The 15,543-nt window shown below is 50.9% G+C and overlaps 1 protein-coding gene across 4 annotated transcripts in view; it reads right to left on the reverse strand.

The window, feature by feature from the left end:
* Positions 1 to 11,767, reverse strand: part of MACROH2A1 (macroH2A.1 histone) — an 80,143-nt gene extending 68,376 nt beyond the window's left edge. The window contains exons 1-2 of one of the 4 annotated variants that reach the window (XM_024125231.2): positions 11,562 to 11,767; positions 662 to 866 (exon numbers count right to left, since the gene is read on the reverse strand). In XM_024125231.2, coding sequence (XP_023980999.1) covers positions 662 to 833 — 172 coding nt within the window. In that variant the 5' untranslated portion in view covers positions 834 to 866; positions 11,562 to 11,767. The remainder of the gene's footprint in view (positions 1 to 661; positions 867 to 11,561) is intronic. The other 3 variants (XM_024125247.2, XM_024125241.1, XM_024125225.3) reach the window with 3 other exon arrangements.
* Positions 11,768 to 15,543: the final 3,776 nt, after the last annotated feature.

Raw genomic sequence — 15,543 nt, forward strand, 5'->3', positions numbered from 1 at the left:
AAAAAAAAAAAAAAAAAAAAAAAAAAAGAAGGGAAGGGCAGAAGGAAAGCTTTTCTTAACAGAATGCTGACTAACAAATGTAGGAAAAATAACAGAAATAGAAAAATCACTATTTTATAACGACCATAGTGATAACAGATCCAGGTAAGATCATCAAGGAATGCTAAAGCCAATGGGTGACAGATTGTGATCCAGGATGTGCAGAAATGCACAGATACCACCTTGATCGAATGACTAAAGCAAAGATCACTAATGACAGGACAAACCCACAGCAGGCGCCTTCTGACACGATGCCAGAGAAGGACTCAACATCGCTTACGGAATTCGCCTACCAAAACATTTAACCTAAATCCAAGCCTTAGGCCAACCCAGATTAAAGGACATTCTGCAAAACAATTGGACTGGGCTCTCCAGAAACATCCAAGTGCACACACGCACACGCACACGCGCACGCACACACACACACACACACACACAGGGTTGACGGAGATAAAGCAAGCAGGGCAACATGTTAACAACTGTTGAATCTAGGTAAAAATGTTCACTGTACGGTTCTCATAACTTTTCTGTAGGTTTGAAAATTTTCAAAATAAAAGAAATGAACAAGGTCCTACCAATCCTTGGAAAGCTGTGGTGTCTGCAGTGACTCGGGCACACTCACCTGTCAGGTACTCCAGGACGGCGGCCATGTACACGGGCGCGCCCACTCCGATCCTGTACTTGGGGTGGCCTTTCTTGATGTACCGCAGCATCCGGCCCACAGGGAAGATGACTCCTGCCTTGGCGGACCGGGAGGTTTTGGTGGACTTCTTCTTCCCACCCCGGCTGGACATGGCGGTGGCCCTGGAGATGGATCAGTAAACACACTGTGGAGGCAAGAGACACACGGGTCAGGATTACTGGGGACAGGGCATCTCCCCTTTCCCCATGCCTCTGGCCCCTGGAAGAAATGGGTTGTGCCAGCAGATGCCACTGCCTGCAGCCGCTGAGCCCCACGAGCCCAGTTTCTGCATTCTGCCGGTGTGCTTCAGCCCTGGAAAAGAGAACGGCTTCGCTTTTCACATTTTATACCGTGACATCAATTTTATCGGCCACTTCCATATAAACGTTACTCTGACAATGACTGCTCTTAAGTGCCTCGCCTTTATGCCACATGATGTAAAAGAAAATGGGATTTCTTGGCTACAATCTATATGCTTGTTTAATAATTGTATTTTCATACACTTGAGACCGGGGCTGATAAATTTGCTGAAGTCTTCATAAAAGAAAAGAAAACTATGTCACCTGCCCCTAGAATGAAGATATAAGGCATATACCTAGGTTCTCTGATGAAAGCAGCACCTCTACCTTAAGGTCCTTTATCTGTGAGAGGCAAGAGCAGCTCACAGGAGTTCAGTGGGCTGCCAGGTTGGAGTAAGAGGCCCTCTGAGCACTTGCAGACTGCTAGACAAGCCTGTCCTTAGAGAAGAGGGAGGAGAGTTCTTCCTTCCTTGGCCCCCACCCCCCCATCCAAAATGCCCCACAGTCCGAAGGATCCCCCTTCTTCAACACCTACTGTGGGGTCCTCTCTTTTCCACCCCGACTGTGCCTGGATCCAGGTCACCACTATCTTAACCGAACGATCACAAACATCTCCTGAAAAGGCCTTCTCACCACAGGCCACACTCTAATCTACCTGCCCTCTACTGGCTGGGCTATCTCCGTACACACAAATCTGAATACGCCATGGCCCAGGTCTTAAAGTTTTCCCTGCTGCCACAATTCCCAAGATAAAATCAGGACCCTTGGCCTGTCACGAAACGCCCTAGAAATCTAGGCCTGGCACACCCATCTAGTTTTACCTGTGCTTCCTTAGGTCTAAACACAAACATAGGCAGTTCCCCCAAATGCCCTCCTCCACAGTGGCTGTGCCTGTTAAAAAGGACCTCCTTTATCCTTCATGCTTTTCTGCCCTCTGCCAACCTCTCCCTGAGTGCTCCATCCTCTGGGGTCCTATGTGCTTCACACCACAGCACTGACGTGCACACACCCCCGCCCCACCCCGCCGTCTCTCCCATCACACTGCAAGGTCTCAGAGGGCTGCCCCCAACTGTATTCCTAGTGTAGCAACACACAGTAAGGTCACAAACGTTTACTAAGAGCATTCAAGTCATTCATGCATTCACTTCAGGAATCATGCTGAGGAATGGAGACAGCAGTGCACGAGACAGATGTGGTTCCTGTTCTCCCAGAGCTGGTGGGGAAGAGAAACAATAAATAACCCTACAGTCGGGCTTCCCTGGTGGTGCAATGGTTGAGAGTCCACCTGCCAATGCAGGGGACACGGATTCGTGCCCCAGTCCGAGAAGATCCAACATGCCGCGGAGCGGCTAGGCCAGTGAGCCAGTGAGCCGTGGCCGCTGAGCCTGCGCATCCGGAGCCTGTGCTCCGCAACGGGAGAGGCCACAACAGTGAGAGGCCCGCGAACTGCAAAAAAATAAATAAATAAATAACCCTACAGTCATTTAAATGGTAACTGTCAAAGGCCAGTGCAGGGTGCTGGGAGAGGGGCTATGCAGAGCCCTCAGCCTGTTCTGGGGCGTCAGACAAGCCTTCCCTAGAAGTCACTGATGCTCAGACCACTGAATAAAATGGGCAGGTCTCTCATCTTCTCGTAAACTGAGGTCAGGCTCCACGGTGTGTGGGCCCCTCCAGCTGCCACAGTCCATGTCTCTATGACCATGGAAGCCACAAAGTTAGGAGTCCTTGTTACTCTGACATCCGACCCTACATTCAAGATATGCATGGTCTATATCTAACATCAGTATGACCCCCAAGATCATCTCAGATCACCTGCCTGACAGAGAGATGGCCAAAACAGCAGAGAGCAGAATTCCTGGACACTCTGGGGCAGCTGTGCTGACTGGCTCACCAGAATTAAGGGAGCTCAAGGCCTCTGTGATGAGAACCCTGTATTTCACCCTGTCAAGGGGAGCACCAAGTCTTAATTGATCACTGAGTGCTAAAGAGAGTCTCAGAAGGGTCTGGTTTTTCTGAAACAATCAGTTGGCTCCATTTCTTCTGTAATGAGCTCTATTTTAAAACATTCCCTGCAAACAGGTGCCCATGCTCACTCTGAGCAGGAAATGGTATGTGTACACGTGTGTGCATGTGTGTTTGCAGGGAAAAGCTGTAACTGGGCTCCTAGCAGTCTTCTGCTTTAATGCAAATGTGTTTCACAGACCAACCCCATTCCTTTGGACTAAGAGCTTTTACATCTGAATGCTTCCCCCCTTCCAGAAGGAGAAGCCTGTTCTTATTAGAGCACAGACTCCAGCTCTGTCTACAGGCTCTACAGGCGGACCTGTCTGGGTATGTTTGGGGCTGCCTTTGTGGGAATGGGACAATGTCCTGTCCCACAGAGGAGCCACTACCATTGAGGGACCTGATGGGCCCTAGACACGCTTATTCTTCAAAAGTAATGCTCCTGGGATTTCCCTCTGACTTGAGTCAAGAGTCTTAGTCGACATGCTGGAGACTCCCGGGTCCCTAACCCGGCGCACACCTAGTTGCTGAGCCCCAGAGCTCTGTTCTGACTGCCTGCGGCAGGGCCCACTTGTTAATTCCCACAGGCAGGTGAACTCCTCTGGGTTTCTCAGCCCCAGCGGTGGCAAAACCATGCATCAAGCTGCCCAGTGGGAGTCACCCTGTCCCTATTCCTCTACCCACCACCACAGCTCCCCGCCATTAGTAAGGTTCAACGGAGGCTTCCCTAACTTCTCAAGCCTCTCCCCTTCTCTTCGCCCTCCCTGCCTTGGTTCAGCTCCCACTATTTCTCACCTGTTCCCCCCAGCACCAGTCTCTCTCCATGGACACCAGAGGATCTCTGCCCACTTTGCTGGTTCCTCATCACCCTGAGCCAGCCACAAACAGCATCCTTCAACTACTTCTGCAGCACTGCTTCCTGCCACCTCTGCCCAGGCTGATGTCCCAGGCTGCCCCTGAATTCCTGACCTGTGAAGCTGTGTCCAGAACGTTTTTTTTTTGTTTGTTTTTTGCGGCACGCGGGCCTCTCACTGTTGTGGCCTCTCCCGTTGCGGAACACAGGCTCCGGACGCGCAGGCTCAGCGGCCATGGCTCACGGGCCCAGCCGCTCCGCTGCATGTGGGATGTTCCCGGACCGGGGCCCAAACCCGCGTCCCCTGCATCGGCAGGCGGACTCTCAACCACTGCGCCACCGGTGAAGCCCCAGAATGTTTTTATACATGCTGCTTCCCCTGCCTGAAACACCCTTTGTCCTCTTGCCAACACTCTCCTCGGTCCTGACCATGGAACTGCTCACTGCTCTGTGTTCCCACAGCACATACCCCGGCACATATCTGTGTGCCTGCCTCCCCAACTCGACTCAACCTGGAGCTACTCCATGCTAGATGCTGTAGTCAACTCATCTGTAGCTCCCCAGGTCCCAGGAAAGATCTTAAACATCACTGCCACTCTGCTGATAGAAGAACATCTTCACGTCTTATTTGGAGTCAGGATCCTCTCTGATAGAGCAACCCGAGTTTTCATCCCCTCCCCAAGGGGCCTGTCCTGAAGGGATTCTGTTCCTCGCCCCTCCTCATGTTCTTCCTGCACTTCTAACTATAAATCTCCAAGCTGCAGCCACAGCTCTGAAAGAATTCTGACTGAGCCATGCAGCCTCATGACATCCGGTAACCTGTGGTGATTTTTAAAACCTCATTTGGAAAATGATGTGCAATCTCCAGATCAACCAATCAACGGACATGTTGGGTCCATCCTGCTCTTCAGAGGTCTATGGGATGTGGGCAGCTATGGCCAGGCACCAACGTTGGGGGAGAGAGTGGCTGTGACAGAAGTGACTGTTGAACACTGTGGTTAATAACTCGAATTCCAAAGTCAGACTGACCTGATTCAAGTCACAGCCCCACCACTGAAAGCCTATGGGTCCTAGGTTAGCTGCTGTAACAAATAAGCCCCCCCAGCTTATTTCTCACTTGTGAAAAGTCCAAAGTGGCTTCCATGACTGGCTGGTGCTTCTCTGCGGGATGATTTGTGGATCCAGACTCCTCCCACCCTTCAATACACAATTCAGGGTTTACTACTGGAGGGAAAGGGCCATGGAGGACAACACATGGGGGCTTTCAGAGGCCAGGCCTGGAAGTGGGGCACATCACCCCTGACTGTGATCCACTGACTAGAACGTGATCACGTGGCCACACCTAGTTGCAAGAGAGATTGGGAAATGTCCTCCAGCTATGTGCTCCGAAGAAAAGAGGAAACAGCCAGTCTCTGTAACCTGACAAACCAACTTGAAAGCTGACCCTGAAACCAGGGTCTGAGTGACAAGTCAAAGCCTACTTTGACCCATGTCCTGCGTCTAGCCTTTTCTGAGAGACGGACAGTCCTACGTCATGGAGAAAGTGGCTTCTTCTGCATTCACCTTCTCTTCCGGGCACTGAGCTTGCCCACAGGAGAAACAGCAGTAATACCTTATCGAACTAACAATGCTGTGTCCTTCCTTCCTGGACTCGTCCACCAGGGGGGCACCCTGTTCAGCAAACCAGAAGCCGTCAGCCCTGTAGAGGGCCCCACAGGCTTTGAAGACAGTGATAGGTCTTCAGGCAACCCTGGCATCTGTTCGTTACTGAACATTAGCTTGGCGGTCTTTTTGACTGTTATCAGGCCAGGAAATGAAAATTCTGTGGTTGGTCCTGAAGGGATCTCTGTGGTCTTTATCTCTACAGCTCCTCCAACAATCAATCATTCACAATAGACATGAACCGTGTTTGCAGAAACCCAAAGTTCACACAGAGACACACTGGTGGAGAGGGCTGTAGAGGGAAGAGCCAGGGTCGAGTGAGAAACAGGTCTTTGATGACAAGTCCCCCAGCGATTGAGATGAGCCCGCGACAACGTGATCTGTCCTCAAAGCACAGGACAAATGAGAAGCCTGGCTGTGAGGATTCCATGAATAAGACGGACAAGAAAACAAGGAGGAGGGGCAACAGAGTTCAGGAGGGCAAACGGCCATCCTACCACACCTTTCTATTCCTCACCAACGGGGCACCCTTACTGGTTCCTCAGTGCGCTGCAAACCACCTTCATTCCCACTTCCACCCTTCGGCACATGCCACTCGCTCAGTCTGGAACACTCTCTCCAGCCCTCAGTCTGGGGCAATCCTACCTAGTGGTCCCAACATGTCCTCTGGCGATGGAGACCCATTCCTGCAGTGGCTGTGCCGTGTGGCCCCCAGTCCCAGTCTAGTGTGGAGCAGCCCCACGCCCAGACTCTAGCTTTACATGCAAGGTCCCGCTGACCTCCGGCTCATCTCTCCCTATTTCCAGCAATGAGGGCTCCACCAGGCTGAATCGCTCTCAGTTTCCTCAGTAGACACTCCTGCGGTGGCCCCTGAGCCCAGCGAAAAATCCCTTATAATGTACCTCAGCCACCACGGAAATATGTTCAATTGCTTTTCTCAGTCTTATATAAAGTGCTTTGCAAGTGCAGTTTCCAGCCCCTCCCTCCAACATGATTGCCACTCCGGATCCAACTTATATAAACATTCTAAAGCCAACTATCCCACTCTTAGCACTTGTTACACTGTATCACCACTGCCTATTTCCTTGTCTGTCTTGACGGGATGCACCAGGCTGCTCTGCTCACCACTGTATCTCTAAGAACCTACCACCCTGCCGCGTTCCTGAGAGGCCCTCAAATGCTGGCTGGGTTGGGACTGATTAGTTACAGTGGATGGGGTTCTCCTGACAAAAATGAGGGCAGCATTTCCAAAGGCCACAGGACTCAGAGATGTGGCAAGTGAGATATCAGTCCGGGGCCTTCTTTGGGACCATTCGTGTGGGAGCCCAGACCCTCAAAATTCAGGGAGCTTGTGGAGCTACCTTGGGGATTCCCAGGAAGGGAACACCGCAATTTCCCTGATGGCTGAGGCTGGAGCCTGCAGAGGCCTTCTGACTCCCTGACCATTCTATGGTTCCAGCAATCTCTCTTCTTGCCATAGGATGGGCACAGTAACACAGACCAGAGGAAAGTACTGACCTTCCTCATATCTATAAGACGCTGACCTCTGTAAAAGATGCAGCATAGAAAACTTAAATAATCAGGACACTCACAAAACCACTGGAATGGTCAATGGTGAAGTCTTTTATTATCTAAGCAATGAATGTGTGCATACTGATCTTGAGCAAAATAATGATTAGAATGGCTGGGGGGCTGCGAGTCAGACAGCCCTATGTCCAGCACCCGAGGATGGAGGAATCTGAGCTATCAGCGCTCAAGTCGCTGTTACAGAGTGAGGACTGCCCCATCCATTCCCTGCAGCTAGATAAATGCCCATGTGTCCACATGCATTTGTCACCTTCCCATCAACTCCAATCACGAAGGCAAAGCTGAGACACTTAATTCTGAAGTGCAGGACACTAATCCTGTTTACTGCATTCTCTTCCGTTTACTCCTATCGTACCAACTGATTAACGGTGTCGTTGCTGTCATGTCCCCAGAGGCATGTGGATATACTACACAACTATCACTCACAGAGCAGGGGTTCACAAGCTGCACTCTGATTGGCTCAGAACAGAGACTTGGTCTGGTACTCTGGCCAATCAGGAAAAACATCTCTCTCCATTCATAAAACACTACACCAGAAAATGAGGCTGATGATTAAAGAACTTACAGTCCACCCTCAGTGAACCAAGGGACTGCAAACAAGGAGAGAGGATAAATTGAGACAGTAAGTAAACCCTAAACCACACATTTTGTTCCAGCAGATACTACTCTCATGTGTTAGGTTTTTAATGGCGGGGGAAAAAAACAAAAGCTGAACACAAGTGTTACTCACTACAAGCAGGAACAGTTAGCAGGAAGCTAGTCTGGGATTAAAATTTCACCCCTGGGGCTTCCCTGGTGGCGCAGTGGTTGAGAGTCCGCTTGCCGATGCAGGGGACGTGGGTTCGTGCCCCGGTCCGGGAAGATCCCACATGCCGCGGAGCGGCTGGGCCCGTGAGGCATGGCCGCTGAGCCTGTGCGTCCGGAGCCTGTGCATCCGGAGCCTGTGCTCCGCAACGGGAGAGGCCACAACAGTGAGAGGCCCGCGTACCACCAAAAAAAAAAAAAAAAAAAAAAAAAATTCACCTCTGCAAACCCACTCCATGGTGTGCTTCCTGAGTGACACTAAAGGAACCAGCACTATTCTTCAACAACAGTAAGGCACTGTCTGCCTGCTTCATAAGGACATTTACCTTCAAACCTCCTCTCCCTTTTAAAGGTTGTGAGAAACTCAGAGAGAATCACTCCAATGGAAGGCCATCAGAGGAAAATGTGAGCTTCAGTAGGGCAAGACCCTGGTGAGGCTTGGCATCTAGAAGCTATTCAATATTTGCTGAACTGATGAAGCATTCCCAATAAAGGACATCTGACCACATCTTCCTCCTACTCAGAGGCTTCAAAGGCTTGTTACTGCTCTTAGGAAGAAGTTTAAATCCTTCAGTGTGTTTCTGATCAGGATCCTCTGTGATTTGGTCTGTTTGGCCCTCTGGCTTCACCTGACTCCCGTCTAGAATCCAGCCATCCTGAGCCTCTGGCAGTTCCCCCATATGACCTCTGTTCTCATTGTTCTCAGACTCTGCACATGTGGGGCAGGTCTCAAACGCTTGTCCCCACCTGCCCTCCTTTGCCCAGCCAACTCTTACTTGGCCTTTCCGTGCCTGGTAAGGGCTTGCTCCTGAATAGGCTACTGTCTGGGAGCTGCTATGGGATCTACTGTGGCCTCCTGTACTGACCCTGCAATGGCTGCTTGCCTGCCTTCTCCTCCTCACATCAGCTTCCCAAGGATAAGAACTGGGCATTTCTTTTTTTTTTTTTTCTTCTTTACTAGATTACCAGTTTATTATAAAAGGATATAACTTGGAACAGCCTGATGGAAGAGATACACAGGGCAAGGTCTGGGGAAGGGCATGGAGCTTCCATGCCCTCTCCAAGTGTGCCACTCTCTCCAAATCTCCACTTGTTCACCCACCTGGATGCTCTCTGAACGCTGTCGTTTGGGGGTTTTATGGAGGCTTCATTACATAGGAGGCACGACTGACCAAATTACTGGCCACTGGTGATTGATTCAACCTCCAGCCCCCTCCCCTCCTGGGAGGTGGGGGGACATGGCAAGACTGGACATTTCTTGATCAGGTTCTGTCCCTAGTGCCTGACCCTCAAGAAAATGATTCTCAAGAAATATTTACTGAAAGCTGCAAGACACTGATCTGGAAGCCTTTTTCCAAGTTAACAAGCTATACAACCCTTTGGAATGAAGAGCTGACCCACTCGGGCTCACTCATAAGAGCTGGGGTGGGGTCCAATGTATTTCTAAACCTACAGAACTCGGGAAGGACCCATAAGACAGGTATGGGCCCCACTGAGCCCTGCCCCTTCCCAGTCCATGTGCCAAGAATGGGGCTCTGAAAAAGCTGACATAAATCCAAAGGCACACTCAAATGAGAGCTAGAGGCTGCTGAAGTACTGATGAACATCACATATAGATTCTTGTTGGGTTTTGTCAGGTTGGGTTTTCAGTTTATGCTTGTTTATTTAAATAAAGCTCCTTTAAATGCCTTGGGGCAGCATTAACTCTGAAGCTATTAGAGGCAGGTCTGAGAATACATGTATGTAGTCCAAGTCTCTCTTTGAAGGAAGGGATGAGGGATCTTCCAGAGATCTGCTGTCTGGAGGACCAGAAGAAATGGCAGATTGAGACATACCCCTCCCTGACCCTGGCCCATTTGGTATAGACCAAGCCAGTGACTTATAGTTGTGTAAAGTGTAGAGTGTCATGTGTGATGTTCCAGACAACTCTTAAAAGTTTAATAAAATGTGAGCCATCCCTTCCTCATTCTAAAGGCCCTCCCTGCCTCAAACAATTTTCACATACTTTAACCCCTTCCCTCCTACTAAACGCCTTTATCTAGGGATCAGCATTAACAATGGTAAGAGATTAAAACAATAACAAAGTGGAAAGATTTCCCACTCTCCTCCTAAAACTAGAGTAAAGAAGAATTTAAAGTCTTGAGGATTTAAAAAAAAGAAAGAAAGAAAGAAAAATAGGTTGAAAAACACATTTATCCTCATCAGGTAGCCTCTTGTGCAAGACTGAGATGCTACTGCCCAGCTTTGGTTAGTTGTGTACAAGGGGTATTAATTCCAGTTGCAGGCATGAGGTGTCCATTTCAGAGCTAATAACTCCTCTGAAAGCAAACTAGTAACTGAAACGTGGCCTGGAGTACATGGATTCCATCTAATTCACAACTAGAGTCTCCCACTCAAACCTAAAACTGTTCAAAATTCCCTGAGTCCCTAGAGCAGGAAGCCTTGTAACAAAGCACTTTCCCCCCTCTTTAATGATAAAACCTCAAACCACAAGGGTAGAAGAAAGAGAGAAGCTAGCAGGAGTGCCCCTCTAATTGTCTATTCTTATATGCTGTTTATTGGATCATTAAAGTCTTACAAAGACTTCGTGGTAATTGTAATTATTGAATTTAAGGTTTGTCTCAGCTGTTTGTATCAATACATAAGTCTCTTACTTTCAAACTCAGGAATATTTTTCCCTAACATCTTGTCTAAAAGAACCTTCCAAGCAATCTACTGACAAGATCCTTGAGTGATCTGTGGTCCCTGCAGAAGTGGACGTGGGGCGCGCCATTCCGCACACCTGTTGTCAGGTGGCATGGCCAACAGCATCCTGCACACTCACCTCCTCACTCCACCCCACCCCCAGCGAGTCTCTTCCCTCCCGGCCTTCTCCACCCGAGGAACCTACAGCCTTCCAGCCTTCCGGAGTTACCTTAAAAAAAAAAAAAACTCCCAACCACAAAGCAAACAAAAGGCCGGTCGGAAGACGAGCGAAAGCAGCGGGGGTTCCCGTGGCCCCTCTCCAGGCAGTCTCTGGACAAACCCCTCCCCGCCCCTGCCTGGTTGCAGTCCCGCAAGTATCCCCCAACCCCCCACCCCACCCTCCCAGCAGATACCAGCCAGACGCCTACACCACGGCCACCTGGGGCTCGGGCCCCACTTATTGTGCCGGGGCCGGCAACTCGCCGGCGGACGGGCGCCTCACCAAGTACAACTCCGCGCACAACAGCTCCCGGGCATCCAGGCCCAGGCCGGCCGGCCAGCTCCCCGCCGCCTCTCGCGGCCTCGTGTCCAGCCCGCCCGCTCCGAGAAGGGTCGCCGGGGGACGGGCCAGGGCTGTCTCCTGCCCACAAAAGCGCCCAGACTCAGGCAGGAGGACGCGGTTCTAAGAGAAGTTAGCTTCCGGGTTTGCTTTTTGAACAAAACCAGAGGGACTCCCGCGCGGCCGGGGCAGGGCCTCGGAGGGCGCCGTGCGCGCGCGAGGCCCCGGCGTGGGCCCCGCTGAGCCCGGCGGCCCGAGCGCGGCCGTGCGCCGCCCGGTACGCGCCAGGCCCGGAGGCTCCCAGGCACCCTCGGCCGGAAGAGCGAGGCGGCCGGACCCGGGCAGCGGGGACGGGGCGCGCGGCGAGGAGGCCCATGCGGCACTTACGGGGCGGCTCGGCGGCGGCGGCAGCAGCAGCAAGGTGTCTGGCCTGTGCCCTCTCGGCCGCTCGCGCCTTTTCTCTCCGCGCTCCTGGCTGGCCCGCCCGCCTCCTCGCTTCCCGCCCGCGCGCCCCACACTCGCCCCCTCCGCCCGGCTCCGCTGCTGAGTGAACTGGAACCAGTAGCCGCGGCCCCGGGATTCCCACAATGCACAGCGCGCCGCTCGTCACATCCCATCCCGTCCCCGCGCGTCCGGCCACCCCTCCCGCGCCACCCAGGCGCCCCGGCCTTGACCCCAAGCCCGCGGGTGCGCGCGCGCGCGGGACCCTTCGCGCTGTACCGCCTGGACATAGGTGGGTCAGTTCCCTGGCTGCATCGCGGCCCTGGCTCTGGCCCTCAGCCCTCGGTCAGCCCGCCAGGACACCGAACGCTGGGTCCCGCCCGAGCCGGGGACTCGCCCTGAGCTAAGTCCTGGGAAAGGGTCGGGACCCCGGCAGAGGCGCTTTTCCAGCGCGCGTCCCAGCCTGTGCGTCTCGAGTGACACTTACTGAGCGCCTACTGAGGGGGGCTTTTGCTGCCCATCCCTAGAAGCCTTTCCATTAACGCAGGGAGGGAGGCACGACTGCTGTTACCAGCAAGTATTTTTCCCTCCCCAACCAATGCAAACCTCCCGCGCACCTCAGAACCTCCCGTTGTCTTTAGACACAAGCCCCCATCAAACCTGGTCTTCCCCACGACCAGCTACTGCGCACCCGTGGGGTTCTTCATAGTGACCCCTAGAAGTCTGGATCTGCTTTGTTGCATGGAAGGCGTTTACTTCGATTCCGCAAATGTTCACTCTTGGACCCAAACTGAGATTTACTAATATAAACAGTGATTCTTTATCATCACGCACATTTTTTTTTTAAACTGCAGACAAGCAGAAAGAGGGGCCGATGCAAAACTTATCTTGTATTCCTAAATTGGTTTTTGGCCTGAAGGCGTTAGTGACCCATCCCAAGGACTTAAATAGGGGCCTTCCCTCTCCTTCTCTCCTCTCCCTCCACCAAAGTGTGGAGGGGGAAGCCACCTCAGCACCGAGCTGTGGACCAACTTTAGATAACAATACAAACCCACCGAAGAGTTGTTCTGTGGCTTCTGGAGTTGGTGACTGGAGATTATGAGTCATTAAAGACCTCTCCCTTCCCTCAGGCTGCCCCTGTAGCAGCTGGTGGTAACCTCCTCCCCTCACCATGATGCTTTACACTATACTTTAAAAGTTTGCAAAGCAGTGTCCAATACATGCCATTCACACATCCACTAATTCAATTAACTACTGTGGTCATACTTTGTGCCATGCACCAATCTGGGTGATGAAGATGAAGCAGTGAACAGAACAGGCAAAAATCCCTGACCTCCTGAAGTTTGCCGTGTAGTAGGGAAAGAAAGGTTTTATAGGCAAAAGAGATGATGTGCCAGATGGTGTAAATGCTATAGAGAAAAATAAAGCTGTAATAGGGAAGAAATTTTGTATCCTACTACAAGTTAATCACTAAAAGGGTGTTTCCTATAAGCTTAAATTATACATAATGGCCCATCTCTGGAAACCCTGCCTCAGGTAATGAGCATGAAGCTAAAATACTTTTGGTTAGCTCACAGGAACCATCCTGACCAGGCCCACCTGTGAATGACTGCAGGGAAGAAGAAATTAACACATCCCCTCCAGAGGCTGACCAGAACCAGCAAATGTTTGACTTTGCTCCCTCCCCTTTTAGTATAAAAGAAGGCTGAATACAGGAACCATCCTGACCAGGCCCACCTGTGAATGACTGCAGGGAAGAAGAAATTAACACATCCCCTCCAGAGGCTGACCAGAACCAGCAAATGTTTGACTTTGCTCCCTCCCCTTTTAGTATAAAAGAAGCCTGAATTCTAACTCAGGCAAGATGGTTCTTTGGGGCACAAGTCCACCATCTTCTTGGTTTGCTGGCTTTCTGAATAAAGTCATTTTTCCTGGCCCAACAATTCGTCTCTTGATTTATTGGCCTGTCGTGTGGCAAGCAGTACGAGCTTGGGCTCAGTAACAAAGCAAGGAAGGGGGATAGGAGGTATGAGTTGGGGTGGGGTTTCAAACTTTAGAGAAGGCCTCCCTGAGAAGGTGACATTTAAGCAAAGACGTGAATGAATTGAGGGAGCAAGCCAAGTGGATATCTGGGGGAAGAGTATTCCAAGCAGCAGGAGGGCAAATGCAAAGACCCTGAGGCAGAAGCATCTCTGAAATCGTCAAGGTATAGTGAGTGTGTTCTTACCATTAAAAAAGATAATGTGTGACATGATAGAGGTGTTAACTAGTGCTAAGGTGGTAGTCATATAGCAATATATAAATATATCAAATCAACAGGTTGTACACCTTAAACTCACACAATGTTATATGTCAATAATATCTCAACTTTTAAGAAAGGAAGGGTGTGAGGCTAAAGTGGAATGAGTGAAGGGGAAAATTACAGGAGGTGAAACTGGAGAAATGATATTTCTTTGGGTCCAAAAACAAAGCATTAAGGATGTGAGGACTCCCCCAGGGAAGCGGCAGAGAGGTGTCTGGAAAGAGACAGAGATCACCCCCCACCCCAGTTGCTCTGTCCTTCCCTGCTCCTTAGGGAGGTCCCTCAGTTCTGCAGGGGCCAGCCACCAGGTGAGGCTTCTGTAGGCCACAGCAAGTCGGGAGGATGCCAGACTTCAATAATTCACTCAACAAATACTTGCTGAGCACCTGCTGTGGACCAGGCTCCTTCCAGGAGAAAACCCCTCTAGGTGCGTTGCCACACTGCCCAGGCTCTGTTCCGAAACATAAGCAGTACCCCTAGAAACCTTAACAAGAGAGAACAGCTGGGCGGTAGGGAAGACCAGGCATGTGTGGAGAGGGGAGATGCCTGCAGCCTGTTGGTGCCCTGGCTGTTTACAGACCTGAGGCTTCCTCTTCCCCAGGTCCTTAGTGATGGCTAAGACCAGACACAGAGCATGATTGTCTAAGAGATCCCAATCTGCAACCCTAGGGTGTCAAGAAGTAATTCACTTACCTCCACCCCAGCTTTGGTTTCTGACCCAGTTGATTTCCCTGGTGACATGGAAGTGGGTCATGCCTACAAGACTCTTTTTTCTTTCCATCTTATTGCATACTCACTATGTGTCAAATCACATGTATCCCATCATTTTCATTTCACATCAGCCCTAGCAGGCACACTATTTCTGGGACATTTCTATCCCCAGTTTACAGATGAAGACACTATAGATTCAGAAAGCTAAGAAATATGCTGGAGATCACAGAGCAGGTAGGCTGGGGCTGGGGTTCAAATCCAAGTTCATCTGGCACCTGAGTTCTCATGGCTCAGTCCTGAAGAGAGCCCTTCTAGGGGCTTGGTTTCTTCTGCGCCCAGCATCTATCCTCTGCATCCTCCCCGGCCAGTCAGAATGGGTTTTTGTCCCCACTGAGTCATGCACTGTTGTCCCTGGGTTAGAGTCTATACCCCTCCAAGAGGTGGTCTTAGTGCCATCCCGCCTCACACTCCCCCCACCACCACCACCACAGTGTGCCATTCTCATAGAACTCACTAGGAATATTGTCCCTGGGAGCAGTTCAAGATGCCCTCTCTCCAAAAGGCTCCACCCCCCTTTCTCTTCCCCTCTAACTTGTGTGCCTTGTTCTTCCACCTCGGTGACATGCACGCTCCCCTAATCTGGCTCAGAGGGTTCCACCAGCTTTTTTTCCCCCTCCAATTGCAAAATAAATGCATGCTCACTATGTAAAACTTGGAAAATAAAAATGCTCACCCTAAGTATACCACTGGGAGAGAACCACTGCTTCCCTTTCAGCCCTTGTATCCATATCTACTTAATATTAAATGTATTTGGGTTCCTATTGCATTTAGGGCTTGTCACCTGCTTTTTTTTTTTTTTTTTTTTTTTTTTTGTGGTATGCGGGCCTCCCTCTGCTGCGGTCTCTCCCGTTGCGG

Source organism: Physeter macrocephalus, chromosome 8, assembly GCF_002837175.3.
Source record: "Physeter macrocephalus isolate SW-GA chromosome 8, ASM283717v5, whole genome shotgun sequence".
In the NCBI taxonomy this organism is placed as follows: domain Eukaryota; kingdom Metazoa; phylum Chordata; class Mammalia; order Artiodactyla; family Physeteridae; genus Physeter; species Physeter macrocephalus.